Source organism: Aspergillus pseudoviridinutans, assembly GCF_018340605.1.
Source record: "Aspergillus pseudoviridinutans IFM 55266 DNA, scaffold_3, whole genome shotgun sequence".
In the NCBI taxonomy this organism is placed as follows: Eukaryota; Fungi; Ascomycota; class Eurotiomycetes; order Eurotiales; family Aspergillaceae; genus Aspergillus; species Aspergillus pseudoviridinutans.
The window spans coordinates 4593235-4614992 of record NW_025091283.1 but is presented as its reverse complement, the minus strand read 5'-3'; the positions used below and the strand labels follow the sequence as shown (position 1 = coordinate 4614992).

Sequence of the window (21758 nt, the reverse complement as noted above, 5' to 3'; positions counted from 1 at the left end):
ATATAGCGTTCCGTGGCCACAACAAGAATGGTTCTCTCAGAAGGCAATATGTGATTAACAATGACGTTTGTAACCTTCCACGGTTAACCAGCTCCAGTAAGATGGGGCGGATTGTTTCTCAAGGCTCCACTGTCCGCATTCGGAAACCCCTGGAGCGCTCGAGGCCAGATAGACATCAAGAGACGCTTGTCAGGGATGCAATAATCACTTGAACATGAAGTGGTATGACATAGCTGTAGAGACACAGGATTGATGTTGAGCTCCAATCCTTAGTAGCAAATAGCAATGTCTTGCTGCGAATGGTCATATCCCGTCAACTATCTAATATAAGTATGGAATAGGTGCACCCCGGATGATAGAAACTCAACATACAAGCAGATTTACTAGTGCATTGCCATGTAATTGACCCGCTTGATCTCTTCAGTTTGAGGATTCACTTTTTCAATTACACGGTCTCAGTGGATCGCGGGACAGTCCTATCGGATCGAGAACTAAAAGAGGAATCAGGAGGAGAGAAGCAAAAGAAGCGTCCGTAACTAATCAACCACATAAAGAACGGGGTGTACTTCCACCTATTCATATCACCTAGTGTCCAAGCAGGCGTGGGATCGATTTTCGCTGGGGTTGATCTCCCCTTGTACAGAGGAGACACCCGGCCATTGCACCCAAGGCTAAGAGCAAAGTGTCGGCACCATGTCAGTAGAATTGTCTAAGCCGGACGAAGAGGGCCTCTCCGTGTATCTCTCAGAAGGCAATCTTACGGGCCGCGACCTGATTCCACAGGACGTTGCTAGTCATTGCGGCTGCTCGGTCAAAGATATCGAAGATGTTTACCCGTGTACTCCTTTACAGGAAGGCATGTTCGCCCTCACACTTAGAGACTCCGTGGCCTATAATGTTAGCTACAAGTACCGGCTGCCGATTGGAATTGATATGGTTCGATTGCGAACAGCCTGGGAGCGAACCGCTCAAGCAAATCCGATCCTGAGGACACGTATTGTGCCCACCGGTGAACTGGGATGCATGCAGGTTGTTCTCCGGAGCAACACTCAGTGGACGGAGAAGGAGAACTCGGAAACGAGAGACGAGAGATTGTTTGCTGACGGAGACAGCCAGACGAAACCGGAGCCACCCGAGACGCGAGTGCAATCAATTTGGCCGGCCGGTTCACCAATGGTGAAACTCATCTGGGACCCTGTGGCCCACGACCTCACTGTTGTCATTCATCACGCGCTCTGTGATGACTGGTCCATGGCCGTCGTCATGAGGCAGGTGGCCGCGGCGTATGAGGGCAAAGCACTGGCAATGCGGCCCTTCCGCCCGCTGATCGAGTTCATCCAGCAATCCCAGCCTGGTGCTTCTGCATTTTGGAGCACCAAATTCCACAATCTAAGCCACGCCGATGTCAGCGTGTTCCCACGCCATGCGAAGGCGGCATATGTGCCGCAGCCAACGGCTACCCTGCGTCAGAAATACCCCCAGCCTGCTAGCAGCGGGCCTGGATTTGCGCTCAACGCCAAAGTTCGGCTCGCCTGGGCCGTACTGCAGAGCTTGTATACATTTTCATCCGAGGTTCTCTTCGGTGCCATTGACACAGGGCGCGCGATCCAACTGCCAGGAGTCGAGGAGCTGAGCGGGCCGGCGCTGGTCTGCGTGCCGGTTCATGTCCGACTCACTTCGCATCAGACAGTCACTGAGGCGCTGGACATGGTGCAGCGCGAGTGGGTGGAGTCGATGGAGTTCGAGCAGGCGGGCCTGCAGAATATAATGCGCCTGGGCCCCGGTCCCGCCGCTGCTTGTCGTTTCCAAACCTTGCTCACCGTGGAGCCGTGCGACGCCCATGGTCTGCCGGAACTTTTTCAGCAGCAGCAGTCAATCCAGCCGGTGTATGATACGTATCCGTTGATTGTCCGGTGGCGGTCAAGCCCTCAGTCGCAGTCCATGACTATAGAGGCGATATTTGACCCGCATGTGCTGGACATCAGGCAGACGGAGCGGATTGTCCAACAGCTGGCACATATCTACCAACAGATTGAAGGGAGACCGCATGATGTTTTGAAGAAACTGGATGTCTGTAGTCCCGCTGATATCCACGATCTTGCTAGCTGGAACCTCCCAGTCCCTCCAATGGTGCAATATGGTGTGCAGCGGTTGATTGAGCAGCAGGTCCAGAGGAGCCCTCAGGCTGTCGCCGTCCACAGCTGGGACTGCAGTTTGATGTACCATGAGCTGGACACGAGCGCCTCTGCCCTGGCCGCCGCATTTACTCACCGGGGTGTCAAGTGCGGGACTGTCGTCCCCCTTTGCCTACAACGCTCCAAGTGGCCCGCTATCGCCATGATTGCGGTGATGAAGGCCGGCGCTGCGTTTCTTCTGCTCGACGAGTCGTACCCTGTGGCGCGGCTGCGGCAGATGTGCGAGCATGTCAAGGCCACTATGGTAGTCTGCACCAAGTCAACCACCGATCTCGCCTCACAACTTGGACCAAGCCTCATGGCCGTTGACGAGCTGGACTGCGAAGATCTGCCTAGGCCGAGGAACGGTTGCACTTGCGCTGCTGCTTTCCCACAGGGCCAAGGTGCCTCTGCCGAAGATTTGATGTATATCACCTTCACCTCGGGATCGACCGGCGCCCCGAAGGGTGTCCTAGTAAGCCACGGAGGGTTCGCCACGAGTGCGCTATTCCATGCACCCCAGTACAACTTCACGTCGAGCTCCCGAGTTCTGCAGTTCGCCTCCCCGGGGTTTGATTCGTTCGTCATTGAGTACCTCAGTACACTCATGGCTGGGGGATGCGTTTGTGTGCCTCACCCGGACGACTGTCGTAGCCGACTAGGAGCCGTGATCAAAGAATTCTCCGTCAACAATACCTGTCTCACGCCAACAGTGGCACGGGTTCTGTCAGCGGACAGCCCGACTACTCTGCGAGATCTTACATTAGTCGGGGAAGCAGCCACCGCCAGCGATGTCGCGCGTTGGCCCCCGGAAGTGCACATTCGGAACGCGTATGGGCCTGCCGAGTGTTCCGCCGTGTTCAGTGTCCAGCCCCATCTGGTGCCCGAGGATCAGTCCAATATCGGCTTTCCGACGGGAGGTGTCGGCTGGGTTATCGATCCATACGATCCGCATCGGCTGATGCCCGTGGGCAGCATCGGAGAGCTGCTGATCGAAGGGCCGATTGTGGGTCCAGGATATGCCTCGGACGCGGATGCTTCCCAGCGGGCGTTCATCAAGCCGCCTGTCTGGCGACAGAGTTACTTTGGTCCCTGTCATGGCCGGATGTACCGCACTGGGGACCTGGTGCAGAGTGCAGGTGACGGCAGTTTCCGCTACGTGGGGCGCAAGGACACGCAGGTTAAGTTGCATGGGCAACGTATTGAGCTGGCCGAGATTGAGCACCATCTCAGAACGAATGCATTGCCCCAAGCGTCCCAAGTGGTGGCCGATATCGTCCAGCTGCAGGGAAAGCCAGGCAAGGCCCCCGTGAGCTTGCTGATGGCGTTCGTGTGCTGGTCCGATGTTGTGCAAGTTCCCAACGAGGCCAAAAGGCCCGGTACTCCATTTCTGATCGCCAGTGAGGAGCACCGGGATGCGTGTGCCGCAGGCGAGGCGCAGCTCTCGGCGATTTTGCCTTCGTTCATGATCCCTCGGACCTACTTGCCTCTGGAGCACTTGCCACAGACGCTCTCTGGAAAACTGGACCGTCGAAGTCTGCGAGATCATGCGTCGCAGCTCACCTGGGAAGACCTCCAATCTTACCGCAGCTCTGTGACGCCGTCCAAGAAACCGCAAACCGCAACAGAGTCCCGGCTGCAGAAGATATGGGCGCAGGTGTTGAACGTCCCCGAAGACCGTTTAAGCGTGGCCGAGAACTTCTTCCATCTCGGTGGGGACTCCGTCAGCGCTATGCAAGTGGCTGCTGGCTGCCAACGGGAGGGACTCGCCGTGGGAGTCGCGCAGATCTTCCAATTCCCCACCCTGGAGCAGCTGGCGCAGCACGCCATGCCGATAGACAGAGAGAGTAATCTCCGCAGGAGTAGCAGCCCCAGAGCCCTTCACGACGAGGTCAACCAGATGGCCTCGGTTGGGCTGTCATCGCCCATCCAGCAGCTATTCTTCGAACTTTGTCCTCAGGGCCACAATCGGTTCACGCAGCAGTTCCTGCTGCAGGTGTCAAAGCCCCAACGACCTTCCCGCGTGCGCGCAGCAATGGAAGCACTGGTAACGCGTCATAATATCTTGGGTGCTCGGTTTGAGCGGCTCGCCAAGGTGGGTTGGTCGCAAGTCGTTCAGGATGACGTTAGCCCTCAATTTAGCTTCCGCGAGCACATTCTCAATGAGATTGGAAATGGATACCTGCGGCAGATCCTCAGTGACAGTCAAAGTGGTTTGGATATTACCGCGGGACGGCTGGTGGCCGTGGATGTTATAAACACGCCCGCTCACCGCCAGTACCTGTCGCTTATGGTGCACCACCTGGTGATAGACCTGGTCTCTTGGCGGATCTTACTCCAGGAGCTCGAGGAATTTCTGACCATAGGAATGCTCTCGGGACCGAAGCCGATGCCGTTTCAGCGATGGTGCTATCTACAGGAGTGCTTCGTCCGCCGCTCCCTAGACCCTGAGAAGGCTCTGCCGGTGGAAATACCTCCTCAGCCCCTGGAGTACTGGGGAGATGCTGTATGCGCAGTCAATCAGAATATATGGTCGGATACTCGTCAAGAATCGTTCACCGTATCAGAGGCGACAACGCGCGCCATCCTGGGGTCTGCGAACGAGGCCCTCCGCACACGGCCCGTGGAGCTCCTCCATGCGGCCTTGGTCTATTCCTTTGCGCAGGTGTTCGATGATCGCGAGGCCCCCACCGTGTTTACCGAGGGCCACGGCCGGGAGCCCTGGGATCCTGCAATGGATCTGTCGCGTACTGTGGGTTGGTTCACCACGATGGCGCCCTTGTTCATTCGCACCAATCGCCAACATGATCTCGGTACCGTCTTGCAGCAGGTCAAAGAGAGTCGTCGTGCCTTACCGTTCAACGGTTGGGCGTATTTCGCCTCCCGATTCCTGCATCCAATGGGCCGAGAGCGCTGGGTGGACCATATCCCCATGGAGATCCTTTTCAACTACACGGGTCTGTTCCAGCAGTTAGAGAACCCGAAAGCGCTGCTGCAACTCGCCGCTGTCCCGGACCACGATATCCTGCCCATGGCAGCGGACCTGCCGCGGTTTGCGTTGGTCGATGTGTCTATAACCGTTGTGGACGGCAGTCTGAGTGCGTCCGTGATCTACAATCAACGGATGCGGCACCAAGACAAGCTACATCAATGGGTCTGGAGGTACCAACACACGCTGGAGGAGCTCCCCACAGCGATCAAGGAGTATCGACCGTTTACGCTCTCGGACTTTCCGCTGTTATCAATGGATAGCAGTGAACGTTTGGCTGGCTTGATTCAAGACATTCATAGTCGACTCCACATTCGGACGCAAGATATTGAAGACATCTACCCGTGCTCGCCAATTCAGCTGGGCATATGGCTAAGCCAGTCCAAGGATCCCCGGGCTTACTGGTCGCGCCTCTGCTGGTCGATCAGGCCCACCAACCCTGCAGAAACCACGCTGAGTACGTCCCGTGTAAAGCAAGCATGGCAGCAGGTAGTAGATCGCCACCCTATACTGCGAACTGTGCTCCATGTGAGTCCTTATAGTGACGGAGGGCCCCTGCAGGTAGTCCTGCGACAGGCCGTAGCAGAGATATACGAACAGGTCTTGAAGGTACCCTCGTCAACCATAGAAAGCTGTCAATTCGACGACAGCACCAAGCATTACTCGCGCTTGGGTCACTGTTTTCGGATAAGCGTTAATGCCAGTGGTGAGATTCTCTGTGAGCTGGTGATCAACCATCTGCTGATCGACGGATTCACACGGGATATGCTTGTCTCTGATCTACAACTGGCGTACGACGGCCAGCTTCCTTCATTCACCGCTGCCCCCTTCAGCAGGTATCTGACCAGACTACGTGGCCAGTCGGAAGCAGCCTCACGTGCATACTGGACGCACTATCTCCATGGAGTGCAGCCGTGCCTCTTTCCCCGTCTGGATGGTAAGCTCGAAAATGAGAGGGATGTCCTACATTCGGTTCCCATAGACTTCGACACCCTGCAGACGCAGTCAATCCTGAGATTCTGTGAGCAGCACGCCACGACAATTGCCAGCATGTTACAGATTGCCTGGGGCCTTGTCATGCGCGCATACACGGGGTCAGACACGGTCTGCTTTGGCTACATGGTGTCGGCCCGCGATATTCCTGTACCTGGTATGCAGGAAATTGCGGGGCCGCTCATCAATCTCTTGGTTTGCAGACTGGGTTTCGATGACAAAGACGATATCCATGAGACAATCTCGAACTGCCAAGCAGCCTACGCGAGGAACCTCGATCATCGATTCTGCTCACTGACGGAGATCATCCACGGGCTGGGACATACGGTTCCCCGCCTGTTCAACACGGCCATGTCACTTCAAAGAGAGACGGTTATGCCTCCCCGGCGAGCGCCGAGTGTGATAATCCAGCAGCAGGGGGGGCAGGACACGACAGAGGTAGGCTCTTGAAGGGAGCAGACAATCCCCCATACTAACTCAATGGCAGTATGACTTGACTGTCAACGTGATCGTGCGGAAAGATACCCTTCAAGGGGAACTCACATATCGCTCCTCCGTGGCGAGTCACAACCAGGCCGTGCTCGTTGCCGACTCCTTAGCCTGTATTTTCGAGCGGTTCTCCTCTGGTCTTGCGGACAGAATAGGACTTCTCGACCTACTCGGCCCCGTCAACGAGAAAGCTTTACTGCATTGGAATAGTCAAGTGCCGGCCACCGTCCCAGGATGTATCTATACCAACATTCAACGGCATACTTTGGCACAACCCAGTTCCCCGGCCGTGTGTGCTTGGGACGGAAATGTCACCTACATCGAATTGGACCGTCTCGCGTCAGTGCTTGCCCTACGGCTTTCTAAGTCTGGGGTGGGCCCGGACGTCTTTGTCCCGGTGTGTTGTGAGAAATCGCGTTGGGCTGTTGTGGCAATCATGGGGGTATTGAAAGCGGGTGCTGCTTTCATCCTGCTGGATGCTTCCCAACCCATCGACCGACTACAGGCAGCCATCAAGGAAGATTTTCCCGACTCAATAATATTGGCGACGACGAATGTCTCCGCGGTAGCTGCGAAGATCAGCGAGAAGATCCTTCTAGTGGACACGTTGGAAAAGGAAGAATGTGGTGCTCTCGACGCGCAGCTTTTCCCTATGGTAGGCTCACCGTCAACCGCAGCCTACGCAGTATATACATCTGGCAGCACGGGAAAGCCAAAGGCGACCATTATCGGGCATGGATGCTATGTGACAGCCGCGGCGGCCCATGGTCAGGCCCTCGGAATTGGCCCCGGAATCCGTGTGTTGCAGTTCGCATCATTTGCCTTTGACGCCAGTATCGTAGAGATCCTGACTACTCTCCTCATGGGGGGATGTGTCTGTGTACCGTCGGAAACGGACCGGAGCCAGAAGCTCGCTGATTTCATCGCCAGCAAACGAGTCAACTGGGCTTTACTCACTCCATCCGTATCCCGCATTCTGGAGCCGCGTGAGGTACCCACGCTCCGGACCTTGGTGCTAGGGGGTGAGGAGGTGCGCGCTGTTGATGTGCAGAGATGGTCGCCCCATGTTACTCTGATGAATGCCTATGGGCCGTCGGAGTGCTCTGTTATCGCGACTATTCAGACCTCTCCAGGCACCCTTCTGGAAGATCCCTCCAACATTGGTCTTGCAAGGGGCGCCTTGGCGTGGGTAGTCGTCGGCCAGGATCCAGTCCGACTAGCCCCCGTCGGGGCTGTTGGAGAGCTGCTCGTTGAGGGTCCCATTGTCGGCCGGGGGTACATTAATCGAAGTGAGCAAACCGCCGCTGCGTTCCACGTCCACCTGCCATGGTTGGAGAGAATGCACAGGATTGGCACCTCTCCATTCTACAGGACGGGGGATCTGGTGAGAATGCTGCCGGACGGATCCTTGCGCTATGAGGGGCGCAAAGATCGCCAAGTCAAGCTTCACGGACAGCGCGTGGAGCTGTCGGAGGTGGAGCAGCATGTTCGCGATTGTTTTCCGGATAGCCAGCAGGCGTTTGCAGAGCTCGTCCAATGTAAAGATACGGGAGAACAACGACTGGTGGCTTATGTCCAACTGGAAACTATGGACGAGGACCAATTTGACCGGGTCGTTTCTCGGGCCCAGGACATCCTGCCAAGACGGACCCCTTCATTCCTCGTCCCATCTACCTTTGTCCGTCTTCACGAGGTCCCGCGATTGCCGAGTGGTAAAGTCGATCGACTCCAGCTACGTCGAGCCGGTCTGGTCGCCATTCAGGAAACACGGATCGCAGGGTGCCATGGCTCAAGGCGATTAAGGCGGGATAAACCTAAAGCGTTGACGTCGAGCGAGCAGAGATTACGGGACTTGTGGGCTGATCTATTGCATCTGCCAACGAGCAAGATCGATCCCGGCGACCATTTCTTCTCGCTTGGGGGAGATTCCATCATGGCCATGAGGTTGGTATCCAGCGCCCCAAGTCATGGAATGGATCTCACGGTGGCCGATGTCTTTCTACATCCACGTCTGCGCAACCTAGCCCGTGTGTTGGAGGGCCGTGGGATCCAGTCGCCCGCACGCGTGCACGGCGCAGCAGATGCAGAAGAAGAACCTTCTCCCTTCTCTCTCCTGCCTTCTGAGCGAGAGGCGGACATCAAAATGCAAGCTGTGGCCCAGTGCGGAGTTGGTCTGGCTCAAATCGAGGACATCTATCCGTGTACCCCGATGCAGGCCGGCCTAGCAGCCATGTCCGCAGAACGACCCGGTGCTTACGTCGGACACCATGTGTATAACATCCCCGTGAACTCCGACACGACTCGCCTCCGACAGGCATGGGACTCAGTGGCTGACAAGCACCCGATTCTACGGACTCGTCTCATTCGGGCAACGAATATGGGATGTCTACAGGTTGTCATCCGAAACGGCCCCCCTCAATGGAATGAGGTCTGTTCCAAGTCGACAGGGGTGAGCCTTGCGCAGTTTGATAGACTCCCCGATCCCTCGCACGACGGAATGTTCGGTGTGCCTCTTGTTCATGTCAACATCCGTAAACATTTAACCAATGACGGCGTATGCTCTAATTGCACCATGGTCCTCACCATGCACCACTCTGTGTATGATGCTTGGTCCCTACCAAGGCTGCTTTCGGCTGTGGAAAAGGCATACGGTCAAGATGGCCAGAGGATATTGCCCAAGCCTGCCCCTTTCCAGCGATTTATTCAATATACGGCCTCGCAGACTGAGGCAGCTTTAAATTTCTGGCGGACAGAGTTCGACGATCTCTCCGCTGAACCCTTCCCCGGCCTTCCATCGCCATCATATCACCCGTCAGCAATGAGCCAGCTAGATCAGACTTTTCTCACGGGATCTTTTACTACAGAATTGGCCACACGAACCACAGCGGTGCGCCTAGCGTGGGCTGTGGTGCAATCCCAGTACCAAGGCCAATCCGACGTTGTTTTTGGCATTGTGTCATCTGGCCGCACGGCCCCAGTTCACGGGGTGCAAACCATGACCAGTCCCACTATCAGTGCGATTCCCTTGCGTGTTCGGTCCAACCCACACATGGAGTTCAAAGGAGCCCTGGCCGCGCTCCAGGAATGGACGGCCCGAGTGGTGCCGTTTGAACAAGCTGGTCTTCAAAAGATTGCCAGGCTGGGACCAAATGCGACGCGAGCATGCTCCTTCCAGACCTTACTCAACATTGAACAAGAGGAATCCCCTTCTGGTCAAACAAACGGATTGTTCTCTTCCGTGGAGTCAACCGCCGCAAAAGGAGCGTTTGCAACATATGCTCTGGTGCTCCACTGTAGTCTAGAGCCGCAAGGAGTACGAGTATCCGCGATATTTGACGACAATGTCATTCCCGAGTGGAAGATGCAGAGGATCCTTGATCAATTCGGCCATGTCCTGCAGATGCTTCACCAAGGACAGCTGGGTTTCGTCGGAGATGCGGCAGGCTCTCTCAATGCGAGGGATCGGGAACAGCTCATCGAGTGGAATTCAACCGTGCCGCATCTCATTGCTGAGACTGTCCCCTCTGCGATCCGGCGGCAGACCGATGCGCAGCCCGATGCACAAGCTGTTTGCGCATTCGATGGTGATTTTACGTATCGGGAGCTCGATGCTTGGTCCGACATGCTGAAGCGCTTGTTGCACTCCTGTCATATCCAGCCAGGGAGCTTAATCCCCATCTATATAGATCGGTCCCGGTGGGCGATCATTGCGATGCTGGGAATCGTCAAGGCCAGGGCTGCTTTCGTCCTCCTGGACACAACCCACCCACAGTCCCGTCTACGGACCATATGTGACGAAATCAAAGCACCGCTACTAGTGACTAGCCAGCAGAGACTAGCTACAGCTAGATCTCTCCCAGCTGGGGCCGGGCCTGTTTGCGTTGGGGAATGTCTCAACAGTCCGCCTCAAGATTCGTATACGGCCGATGTGGAATCTACCCTCTGTCACACGGATGTCCTCTACGCGATGTTCACGTCGGGCTCTACTGGCAAACCAAAAGGCGTTGTCATCGACCATGGGGCGCTGGTGACCATGGCGTGCGAATACCGTCAGCGTGTCGGACTGGGCCCTGAGGCGCGAGTTCTACACTTTGGATCGTATGCGTTCGACGTCAGTATCCTGGAAACCCTGTGTACGCTGATCGCGGGTGCCTGCGTGTGCATTCCCTCCGAGTCTTCTCGCCAGGAGGGATTTGCCGAAGCGTTGCGCAAATTGGGCCCATCCCATGCCTTGCTCACTCCCTCCTTCCTTCGTGGTCTGCCGGTGCATGACCTCGCGCCAATACAAACGTTGATGCTAGTCGGTGAACCTCCCCGGAGGGATGAGGTTGACCGATGGTCCTCGAAACTCCGTCTGATGAATCTCTATGGACCGGCGGAATGCACCATTCTAGCCGCTCTGCAGCCGCAGGCTCGCCCAGGCCTTGATCCAACGAATATCGGCCACCCTGTGGCCGGCACCGCGTGGATCACCAACCCGCAGGACCCTCGTCACCTCGCTCCCATTGGAGCCGTTGGCGAGCTGCTCCTCCAAGGTCCTCTGGTCGGCCGAGGATACCTCAACGACCCGGAGTTGACTGCCACTGCCTTTCTTCAGGCACCACCGTKGCTCGCCCAATGTGGCATAGGCAATGGCGGCCATAATGGGCGTGTCTACCGCACAGGCGACCTCGTTCGCCTTGAGCAAGATGGCACACTTGTCTACCTGGGACGGAAGGACTTCCAGGTTAAACTACGCGGTCAGCGGCTCGAACTCAGTGAGGTGGAAGACCATGTCCTGAGGGTATTCCCTGGTTCTCTCAAGGACGTGGCGGCAGAGGTGGTGACGCCTGCAGATGATCGACCCAACCCTTGTTTGGTCGCCTTTCTTGTGTCTGCACGGGAACTTTTACCATCACCGTCGTCTTCACCATCCACATTCTTCCCTCTCCAAATAGCTACGCCGGAAGACTTCGATCAGAAGATACACACTACCCACTCCCGCATGCGTACATGTCTTCCGGATTACATGGTTCCAGTTGTCTTCGTTCCGTTGAGCGAGTTGCCCCGGACTGTCGGCGGCAAAATCGATCGCCGCCGGCTACGAGAAGCAGCCGCTTCGGTTACACGCCAGCAGCTTGAAGCTGTTGGCTCTTCCTTTGCAGAGGTGGAAAAGGCCCCGATGGCTTCCGATGCGGAACGATCACTTCAGGGCATCTGGGCAGAAGCATTGGGGATTGCTCGCTCGGCGATTGGGGCAGAGGATAGCTTCTTCCGGCTAGGAGGCGACTCTATCACGGCGCTCCAGGCCACCAGCCAAGCCCGAGCCGTCGCAATTGAGCATTCCGTCCCCGACCTATTCCGATGGAAGACAATCCGGGAAATTGTGAAGCGATTTGCAAAGGCCTCCGGAGAGACGGGTATCGGTCATGAATCAAGCCATCCGCTGACTAACCGTGGAGACGACAAACTGGGTGGCGTGGCCGTCTATCCATGCACGCCAGTGCAACAGGGGGTGCTTCTTACCCAGATCAGCGACCCCACCAGTTATGCGCCGCATTTCATATGGAAGATCCATCGCCCGTCACCCTCTAACGGGGCGGCGGCGGTTGACCCGAATCGTTTGGCGGAAGCATGGCAGGAAGTTGTGAACCGCCACAGCGCCCTCAGAGCGGTGTTCCGGCGTAATACCACCACGGGTGACGGTGCCTTCGAGTTACATATCCTCCCGCAGATTGAGTGTCCTGTCCAGATACTCCCTGTATCCGAAATGGACTCAGAAGGCCTGCCTGTTCGTCTCACCCAGCTCCACCCTCAGGTCGCCACCGAACAGGACGGCCAGATGCCCCATGTCTTTGCTATCTGTCCTTGCAAAAATGGGGAGATCTTCTGCCGTCTGGACATCAATCATGCTATTATAGACGCGATCTCAGTGGGTCTACTCGAACTGGACCTTCTGCAAGTCTATGAGCACGGACCGTGGGCTCCCAACGCGCACGATGCGTACCAGGACTATCTGCAATACGTTCACCGGCAACCGCAGGATCCTGCACGAGAGTATTGGCGTACCTACCTCGCTGGGATCCAGCCAGTCAACCTACCCCGATCAAGAGCTGATGGGCTGCCAGCATCGACCCCACAAGGGCTGGAAGTCCCTCTCACTTGCAGCGGAACGGATATCGCTGCCGTCTGCCACCGCACCGATTGGACCCCGTCGAATCTGCTCTACTTTGCCTGGGGGCTAACCGTAGGCTTATTCACCGGGTCTGATGATGTGGTCTTTGGCACTCTAACCTCCGGCCGCCACATTCCAATCCCCCATATCGAGCAGACCGTTGGCCAGATCTCCAACATGGCTGTTTGTCGGGTGCACCTGCCATCGCACCGCTTGCTTGACGACGCTGCCATTGCCCTGCAGGGGGATTATGGACGCGTATTGATGTTTCAGAGCTTTCCACTATCGGGGATCTCTCGCACATGCGGAGTCACAGTGCAGGAATTGGCGTCGACGGCCATAAACGTGCAGTACGCCATTCCTGCCTCCTCGTGCAAGGACAAGAATTTCTCGATATCTTTGACTCCAGTGACTGGACTCGATCCAACTTTGGTAAGCTGTTCTCGTTCCACCCCCGATTGCCTTCTGTAGACCTTCTGACTCTGTGCTTGGTCAAATATAGCAAGATGTCACGATTTATGCACTGGTAGATCCCCAAGGAACTATGCGCGCATCGATGACCTATCGCGAATCCCGCATCTCCGCGGATCTTGCGACCCAGTTGGCCGACTACTTTGCCCATTTCGTCGCTGCCGTACTTCAGTCTCCACATGCAACAGTCAAGGAGCTGGTCGGTCTTACCGCCAGGGATCAACATCGCCTGCTTGAATGGAACGGGCCTATCTCTCCACCGCCAGCGGAATGTATACATGAACTCATCGCGCGACAAGCCGCGAAACAGCCATCGAACTTGGCCGTCTCTAGCTGGGATGGTAACTGGACCTATGAGGAGCTGGATCGCGCAGCCGTCTGGCTCGCGGCTTCTCTCGTCGCCCATGGTGTGAAACCATCGCAATACGTGCCCATATGCAGCGAGAAGTCGCCATGGGCCATCGTGGCTGTGCTGGCTGTGATGAAAGCAGGCGCGACGTTCGTTCCGCTGGACCCCTCGCATCCCTTCCCCCGACTCAAGGCACTTTGCGAGCGTGTGCGTGCTACCCATATGGTCTCCTCAGTCACACAGGCTTCCCTGTGCCTGAAGCTGGCTGAGAAGATCATCATTGCCGGAGAAACCAGGGGACAAACTCCGTCCGACCTGCTGTTCCAGTCTGTTGCCGTGGACCCTGAACAACCTGCTTACATCCTCTTCACATCGGGCACGACAGGGACACCAAAGGGCGTTATGGTGCCTCATTCCTCGTACACGGCCGCCGCTAGGGAGCAGATCCGCGCCTTCTCCTTGGACCCCGGATCGCGCGTACTCCAGTTCTCTTCGTACGCATTCGACGTCGCTGTATTGGAGATCCTGACCACTTTACTTGCCGGCGGGACTGTGTGTGTCCCCTCTGATGTCGAACGCGATCAGATGTTGCTTGATGGCGCCTGTCCCTTCGCCGTCACGCATGCGTTTCTTACCCCTTCCGTGGCAGCGACTCTTGATGCCAGTCGACCAGGATGGGTGAAAACAATGGTACTCCTTGGAGAGCCCATGTCCACCGCCCACATCACGCAATGGGGCGAAAAGTGCCATTTGATGAACGCATATGGCCCCACTGAATGTTCCGTTCTCAATACCGCGCGTGCTCATATTGTTCCGGGCTGCGACCCTGGCAATATGGGTCACGGCCTTGGAATTCACTTCTGGGTAGCCGATCAGCACGACCATGGAAAACTTGTTCCTGTTGGTGCTGTGGGTGAGTTGATTCTGGGCGGCCCTCCCGTGGCACAGGGCTACATCAATGACGCTCGAAGAACCGCGGAAGCATTCATCCAGCATCCCCAGTGGCTGGACGCTCTGATGCCGCGCCCATACCCCTGGCGGCTATACAAAACTGGCGACCTGGTGCGGTATGAGGTCTCGGATGGTTCCCTGCGTTATGAAGGTCGAAAGGACCGGCAGATCAAGATCCGTGGCCAGCGTGTAGAGCTAGAGGAGATCGAGTACCACACTCGCCGGTGTTTTCCTCACGCTAGCAACGCTGTCGTTGAGCACGTCATGCTACCGTCAGGACAGGATCCTGCATCTTCCGGGAATAGTCCTGCCTTGGTCTCCAGAGTCGTTGCCTGTATCTGCCACGAAGCAGCCCGGGGCGGCTCCGTGGAAAAAGCATCGCAGATGAGCGAGCGTGGCAGTGCAGAGGAGCTCCTGACTCCTTCGACCCCAGAATTTCATACAGATTCGGTCATCGCACTCTCACGTCTCCGCGATGCTATACCGGACTATATGGTCCCCGACTTCTTCCTCCCGATTCGGCGAGTACCGCGCCAGAAGTCGGGCAAAACGGACCGCCCGCTGCTGCGCGAGGCCATATTCGCGGGCCTGGCAGAGTTCCGCCGGCTTGACCGCACTATGTCACTTGGAGAGAAGCAGTACCCTCGTACCGAGGTAGAGTCCAAGCTTCATGCCATCCTGACGCGTCATTTGTCGCTTGCGCCGGAGACGGTAGGAATTGACGAAAATCTCTTCTATCTAGGTGGGGATTCCATCGTCGCCATGAAGATCGCTGCCAGCGCCAGAGAGAGCGGATTGAACATTAGCCTATATGATATCCTTCGGCGCCCTACTGTGCTGGGCTGGGCTGACGCGGTGCTCACAAGCCGGTCGGCAGCCCCCGTTGTTGAGTCTCGTTCTGCATTTTGCCTCATATCCGACGATGAATACAGGGAGGTCGTCCGGCTGCTCGCTGCGGCCGAGCCTCCCATTAGTGAAGCCAACCTTGAGGACATCCTACCCGCGCTGGAGAGCCAGGCCCACTACGTGGAGTCGTCATCAATCGTGAATTTTGCAGAGGTGTTCCCCACAGACCTGGATCCAGCTCGACTCCGTTGGGCGTGCCAGCAGGTGGTATCGCGGTACAGTATCCTGCGGACGGTCTTTTGGAAAGCTGGTGGTCGTCTACTGCAGGTCATCCTCCGGCATTTCGAGCCACAATTCTCTCTGCTGCAATGTGATGACGCAGAATCATACCTGACGCAGCAGGCGACTCGTCGCACGACTCCGGCGACGCCACTCGGTTCACCCCTTACAAGTTTTGGCCTCGTCAAAAGTACCACTCGGAAGACTTCAGCACTTGTCGTTCACATCTCACACGCGCAGTACGATGGAGCCAGCCTTCCCTTCCTGTGGCAGGCAATCAAGGCTGCCTATCAGGGGAACCCGCTCTCCGATCTGACTCCATTCAGCCACCTCGTGCATCACCGCAAAGGGCGTGATCACGCCGACACTGCTTCTTTCTGGCGCACCTATCTTCAGGGTGCATCTGCCGCCGCCCTGGACCCCTTACAGATCGCCCACTTCATCACTCCACTTGAAAATTCGAACCTCTCGCGGACAGCCCGCAGGGAGCTTGTGCCGCCGTCATCAGTTTCAGGAGCCACGGTAGCGACAATCGTAAAGGCTGCTCTTTCATGGGTCCTCTCGCGCTACGCGTCACGTTCTGATATCGTTCTCGGCCAAGTTGCACACGGAAGAGGTTCTGCCATTCCGAACGTGCATCAAATCCTGGGACCCTGCGTCACGTTCCTGCCCATCCGTATTGTAATCAACTGGGAACATACTGTTGCACAGTTCCTCCAGTACGTCCAGCTTCGGCAAGTGTTGACGGTCCCGCACGATTCTCTCTCCCTGGAGGAGATCGCCAGACACTGCACCGACTGGCCGCCGGATGCCCGGTTCGGCTGTCTAGTGCATCACCAGGCGGCTCAGTCGCAGGATTTGTTTGAGATGGACGGGATCCCTTCTTGTTCGAGTGTTACCTGGGCTACCTCGCAGCCACCACCTGGCCAGATCAATGTCATCTCGATCGAGCGCGAGACTACGCTGGATTTGGTCCTGGCGGCGCCGCCGAATGCCTTGGATCAAGTCTTGCTCGACGGCCTCGCCGATAGCCTTGCAGATACCATCCGACTGTTCTCGGACGTCCCGGCTTGCTCTTTGGCGGCGCTGGAACAGTACGGGGTCGAATGTCCTTCTGAGACATTGGGCTCTTCACTACATCTCAATCAAGCATCTCGTTACCCCTCTACCAGATAATATAGACGTGCTATATCATTCCTAAGATATTGATTTGAAACAGATACATTTTTATTTTTGGAAGACTAGCACCAAGAGATCTTCTCTTACTATGGCGATGTTAGCTATTGATGATCTATGACTGCTTTTTCACTACCTTGTCCTACTGGAATTAGCATTAAAATATACAACAACATCTCTTTAGGGAGTCTTTAGGCCTGAAGGATGTAAATAAAGCTTGCTGGTACAGAACTCGCCACATCCGGTCGATTCCAGCACGACTGACATTCAGACTTTAACAGTAATCTGATGTTTTTGTTTGCAACCCTGGTGTTTCATATGTTCCTCAAATTATACGTCAACTTTAAAAAGGTAACCTTGTCTGAACTCTAAACGTCCACTCGGTCGCTCAGTTTTGGGGTCCCTTTGGATCTCGGCGCTCGGGGATCGACCGTATAAGTAATCCTAATGTATCCTCGGCGCTCGGGGCCTAGCCACCGTGACAGTTAATGGATATTCCGTGATTGAAAGTAATGCTACCGCCGATTCTTCCGAGTGCAGCAATTGCCACAGGTCAAGATATAACTACGAAGTACAGTTCAACAGTCAACAGTCAACACCATCCAGGCATTGAAAACACAAGCCTTGAGAGAAACGACACTGAAACATCAAAACCAGCCTATCATTAATACCAATGCCCATGCTTTCTTTGCTCTCCAGCACCCCCTCCCCAATCTCCAGTCAGGGACTCCCTGGTGGAAGTTCAACTGAGACAATTATGCCGTCGGAGAAGACTGAACAACCGGCACCTACGCAGCGCCAGCGCCGCAAGCGGATCGTGGTTGCTATGACCGGAGCAACCGGGGCCATCCTAGGAATAAGAGTACTGGTTGCCTTGCGCAAGCTGAATATCGAGACGCACCTAGTAATGAGCAAATGGGCCGAGGCGACCATCAAGTACGAGACTGACTATACTCCGTCGAATGTCAGAGCCCTAGCCGACCATGTCCACTCGATCAACGACATGGCGGCCCCGATCTCAAGCGGCTCCTTCAAAGCAGATGGAATGGTCGTCGTTCCGTGCAGCATGAAGACCCTTGCAGCAATCCACAGCGGGTTCTGTGATGATCTGATCGCTCGCACCGCTGATGTCATGCTTAAAGAGCGACGACGCCTGATCTTGGTCGCTCGGGAAACCCCGCTGAGCGATATTCATCTGCGGAACATGTTGGAGGTGTCCCGCGCGGGCGCAGTCATCTTCCCTCCTGTCCCGGCTTACTATATCCGGGCAGCGTCCGTGGATGAATTGATCGACCAGAGCGTAGGGCGCATGCTAGACCTGTTCGACCTCGACACTGAGGACTTTGCGAGATGGAAGGGCTGGCAGCGTTTAGAGAGTTGACGTCGTGTGTAGGAGCAATCGGTTTGATCTGTGCGGGTGTTTTGCATTACCATGGGCGTTATTGAAGCAATAGATTAGATACAACTTATCGGGTAAAAAAATTGCATATAGGCTCTCACAGGGCTACTTCGCTCACTATACTAGATGACTAACAGGTTAATGAGTCATTACAGTTTGCGTAGCAGGCAGTTCTGATAGTGATGCATTCTTCCACCACGCGGGAAAAACTCATGGAGTATAGGTGTCATAGTGTGCTTACCATGCTACCATATAGAGAATTGTTAAACCAACTCTAGGTTGAACATTAGGCCAACTGGTACTATCGAGTATTAATATTAGAACCAACACCTGTTTCATATTTCTTGTATACTAACTATACCACGCGTACGACTCTCACCCCTTTTGAACTTTCTTAGTATACATTTCTGCGAGCGCTAAGGCATACAAGGGCAGTATCCTCTAGTAGCTCCATTGCCGCGGTGGTCTCCGTCTCAAAATCACACAATCTCCATTATACAGTACTATTATACCTCACGGCAAGATCTGCCCCCAGGTCCACCGGCTTCCTGCAGAAGGGACGGGAGTTCCCCACGCTCCCCCGATTCGCCTATGGCCACAGTTACCATCATGCAATCTGGAACCCGTATAAAGAAAATTTCCTTAATTTCCGGTCTACCGACAAGTAATGCGCTCTCTCTAGGTTCTAGTGTGCGTCAGACAGAATAGTATATTGATGGGAGTTGAGAATTGTCATATTTTACGTGAAGGGTTGTCCTTGGATGGCAGAAGCTTACATTTTAGAAAGTCGTGATAGGAGAACAATAACCCCAATGCAACCGCGCCTCAGACACCCAATTTGCTTAGCGGGATAATGTACTATTAACTACCTTGCATTCTCTCGGACGTTCTGAAAATACAGCTCTAACAGTATAACTAATATCAATAAGCAATGAGCACCGATGCTAGCACACTAATACTGATCCCCGGAGATATCCTGATCGACCTAGTGAACCGTGGCTTGGTCGTGGGAAACGGTAATTTCCATGTTCACTAAGCCAGCAATATACGACAAGTGGGAGTTCTAGGCGGGAGTGCCCGCTGTTGGCACCCGAGGGTCCGAAGGTACGTCCGAATCTAGTCCAGCTGGCTAAATCCTCTCTTCTCCCAGCAGGCCAAAATCTTGTCCTGCAGTGGTTTTGGATAACCTTGCCGAAAGCTGGTGTTGATCCAGTTTCTGCCCGTGGTGTATTCAACAGGGAATAGCGCATCACAGACTACCTTGCCGCCCTTAGTAGGGTTGCCGTTCCCGTGGGCCATATAAGGGATGAGTGCGAAGCCTTTGACATCTTCGTAGGGATACTCGTCTAGCCCGGGACGGCACCGCGTAGAGAACGCCCACATGATGTCAGCATCGTTATGGACGTCGATGTCCTCGCCGACCAGTAGGAGACGGTGAAATGGCACCCCTGCCTTGGACTCGAACACTACATTAGCGACAAGATCGGCTAACTCCTTCGGAGTGACCTTCATGGCCCGAAGTCGGGTTCCATCAACCTGAAGCGCGACCCAGGTGCACTGAGAAATGAGCGGCGAACTAGCTTGCAAAATTGGTAATCTGGCAACCCGGCAGAGCTTCAAGACTTCAGCGGCTGAGAGCAGACCCCCCAAGGATTGCTGTTGCGAATTGGTCAGCCAAAGCCACTAGAGCAACGGGATGTCGATTTTTAATTATCACTAGGGTTACACTCACGGTTTCATCTGTTAGTCTGCCCGTGGCCGACAGTGGGAGAATAGCGTTATTGCGGTAGCTGATCTTGTTGACCTTGAACAGTGGCATCATGCGGGAGTCTCCAGGAAAGTTGACCCCATGCATCTCGCTATAAGGACCCTCAGGGACCTGTTCCGTGATTGAAATGGTGCCCTCAAAGACAATCTCGGCGTTGGCTGGGACATAGAGATCGTTAGTGTCGCATTTGACCAGCTTCAGAGGTTCCCCGCTCAAGGCACCGACATAGGCAGCTTCGCTGACACCGTCTGGAATGGGCATGGCTGCCACCAAGGCGGCTGCTGGGGGAACACCAAACGCGAACGCCCACGGCGCGTCCTGGCCGATCTCCCGCCACTTGTTGACGATCTGCCAGTTGTGCTGTGGCGGATAGCAGGCACCAGTCATGGTGCGCTTACCCACGATCATGGCTCGGTTGATGGACAAGTTGACCCATTGACCATCGGGCGTTGCGAGAACGTTCACGCCGTAGGTGCCAATATACTTGCCGCCATCGGTCTCATGCACCATGGGAGCTGGGATGGCCGTTAAGTCGATATCGTCGCCTTCGATGCTGTTCTCCTTGACAGGGCCCGACTCGACCGTAACAGGATCAACCAGCTCCTGCGACCCGACGGAGAGCAACTTCTCCATGATGGCACTAGCGCTGGAGTCGGGAGACAGGGCCAGGTGTCGCGCAATGCGCCCAAAGCGTTGCGTTTTGGACTGGCGTAGAGAAGCAGGAGCGCCAAGAATGCGGAAAAAGCCATTCTTGGCCCCAAGGACGTTATTGAACAGCGGTGCCTTGTCATTAGTCTCACAGACGAGACGAGTAATAGCTGCAGCCTCGAGGTTCGGATCGACGGGGTCGTTCACTTCCACCAAATCGTTGTCGTCCCGAAGAGAGTCCACAAAGGTGCGGAAGCTCAGGTGCGGAGGCTCTGGGTCTCTATCTCTCGTGGGAGCCATTGTGGGTGATGCAGAGTCAGATCCGCTGCTCCGATAGGCAGTAGGGCAGAGACGATTGCTGAGCAAATAGATTTGTTGACCGGTTCTTGCGCGTTAAGCTAAACCAACTCACTATTCTGAATCGACTGCAGTTCTTGTTTTGTTTGGCGTGTTCGTCATCACCCTTAAATAGTCGCATCTGCTACGACAATGTGCATCATTATTCTACTTGGACCTATGCCAGTTCCTGCCGAGGATCCGAGCCCCGAGCGCCGACAGGATCGACGAAAATCTCGGCAACATTTCCAGTCTTCAGACATTTTTGGGTCCCATACCTCACACCTCGGTGTTTTCTGTACGGCTAGGTGGTAGTAACTATTCGCAAGAAGCCTCCCAGGCTCTTAGATCAAGTGGACTCCTGAGGAGAGTGATTTGCGTTGTTTCATCCGTACGTACCCCTACCTAAACCCTAACGTCTGGCATCCGGATACCCGTAAATCTGGTAAAGGTTCCCGAATTATTTCTGATTCCATATGACTGTTTGTTTTTAATTCTGTCGCGCGGTAAGTCATTGTTGAGAAGTTATCGTACAGAGAAGCTAATATCGAAAACTTTCGTAGAGCTGGGTGGCCGAACAGCCGGGCTGCCCGTAAGGTCTTCTACGATCGTGCAAGGTAAGCCAAATTGTATCAGGCTGTTTTCAATCACTCTGGGTATGATTCTGATGTTTGATGGATCTAGACTCTGTCTGACTTTGGGTTGGTAAAAGATTCGCTGTCAATTTCGCCAGGCT

General features: G+C 55.2%; 3 protein-coding genes across 3 annotated transcripts; 2 read left to right on the top strand and 1 right to left on the bottom strand.

The window, feature by feature from the left end:
- Positions 1-693: 693 nt before the first annotated feature.
- On the top strand, positions 694-16871 carry Asppvi_005379 (nonribosomal peptide synthase; the record flags this gene model as incomplete). The annotated part of the gene is made up of 3 exons (XM_043301302.1): positions 694-6594; positions 6644-13231; positions 13302-16871. 3 exons carry the CDS (start codon positions 694-696, stop codon positions 16869-16871), a joined length of 16059 nt encoding a protein of 5352 aa, XP_043157237.1.
- Positions 16872-17544: 673 nt separating this feature from the next.
- Asppvi_005378 (UbiX family flavin prenyltransferase) lies at positions 17545-18252 on the top strand (the record flags this gene model as incomplete). The annotated part of the gene is made up of 1 exon (XM_043301301.1): positions 17545-18252. The coding sequence occupies one exon, from the start codon at positions 17545-17547 to the stop codon at positions 18250-18252; it is 708 nt and encodes a 235-aa protein (XP_043157236.1).
- Positions 18253-19386: 1134 nt separating this feature from the next.
- Asppvi_005377 (UbiD family decarboxylase) lies at positions 19387-20986 on the bottom strand (the record flags this gene model as incomplete). The annotated part of the gene is made up of 2 exons (XM_043301300.1): positions 19387-19926; positions 20003-20986. 2 exons carry the CDS (start codon positions 20984-20986, stop codon positions 19387-19389), a joined length of 1524 nt encoding a protein of 507 aa, XP_043157235.1.
- Between the last annotated feature and the right edge of the window lie 772 nt (positions 20987-21758).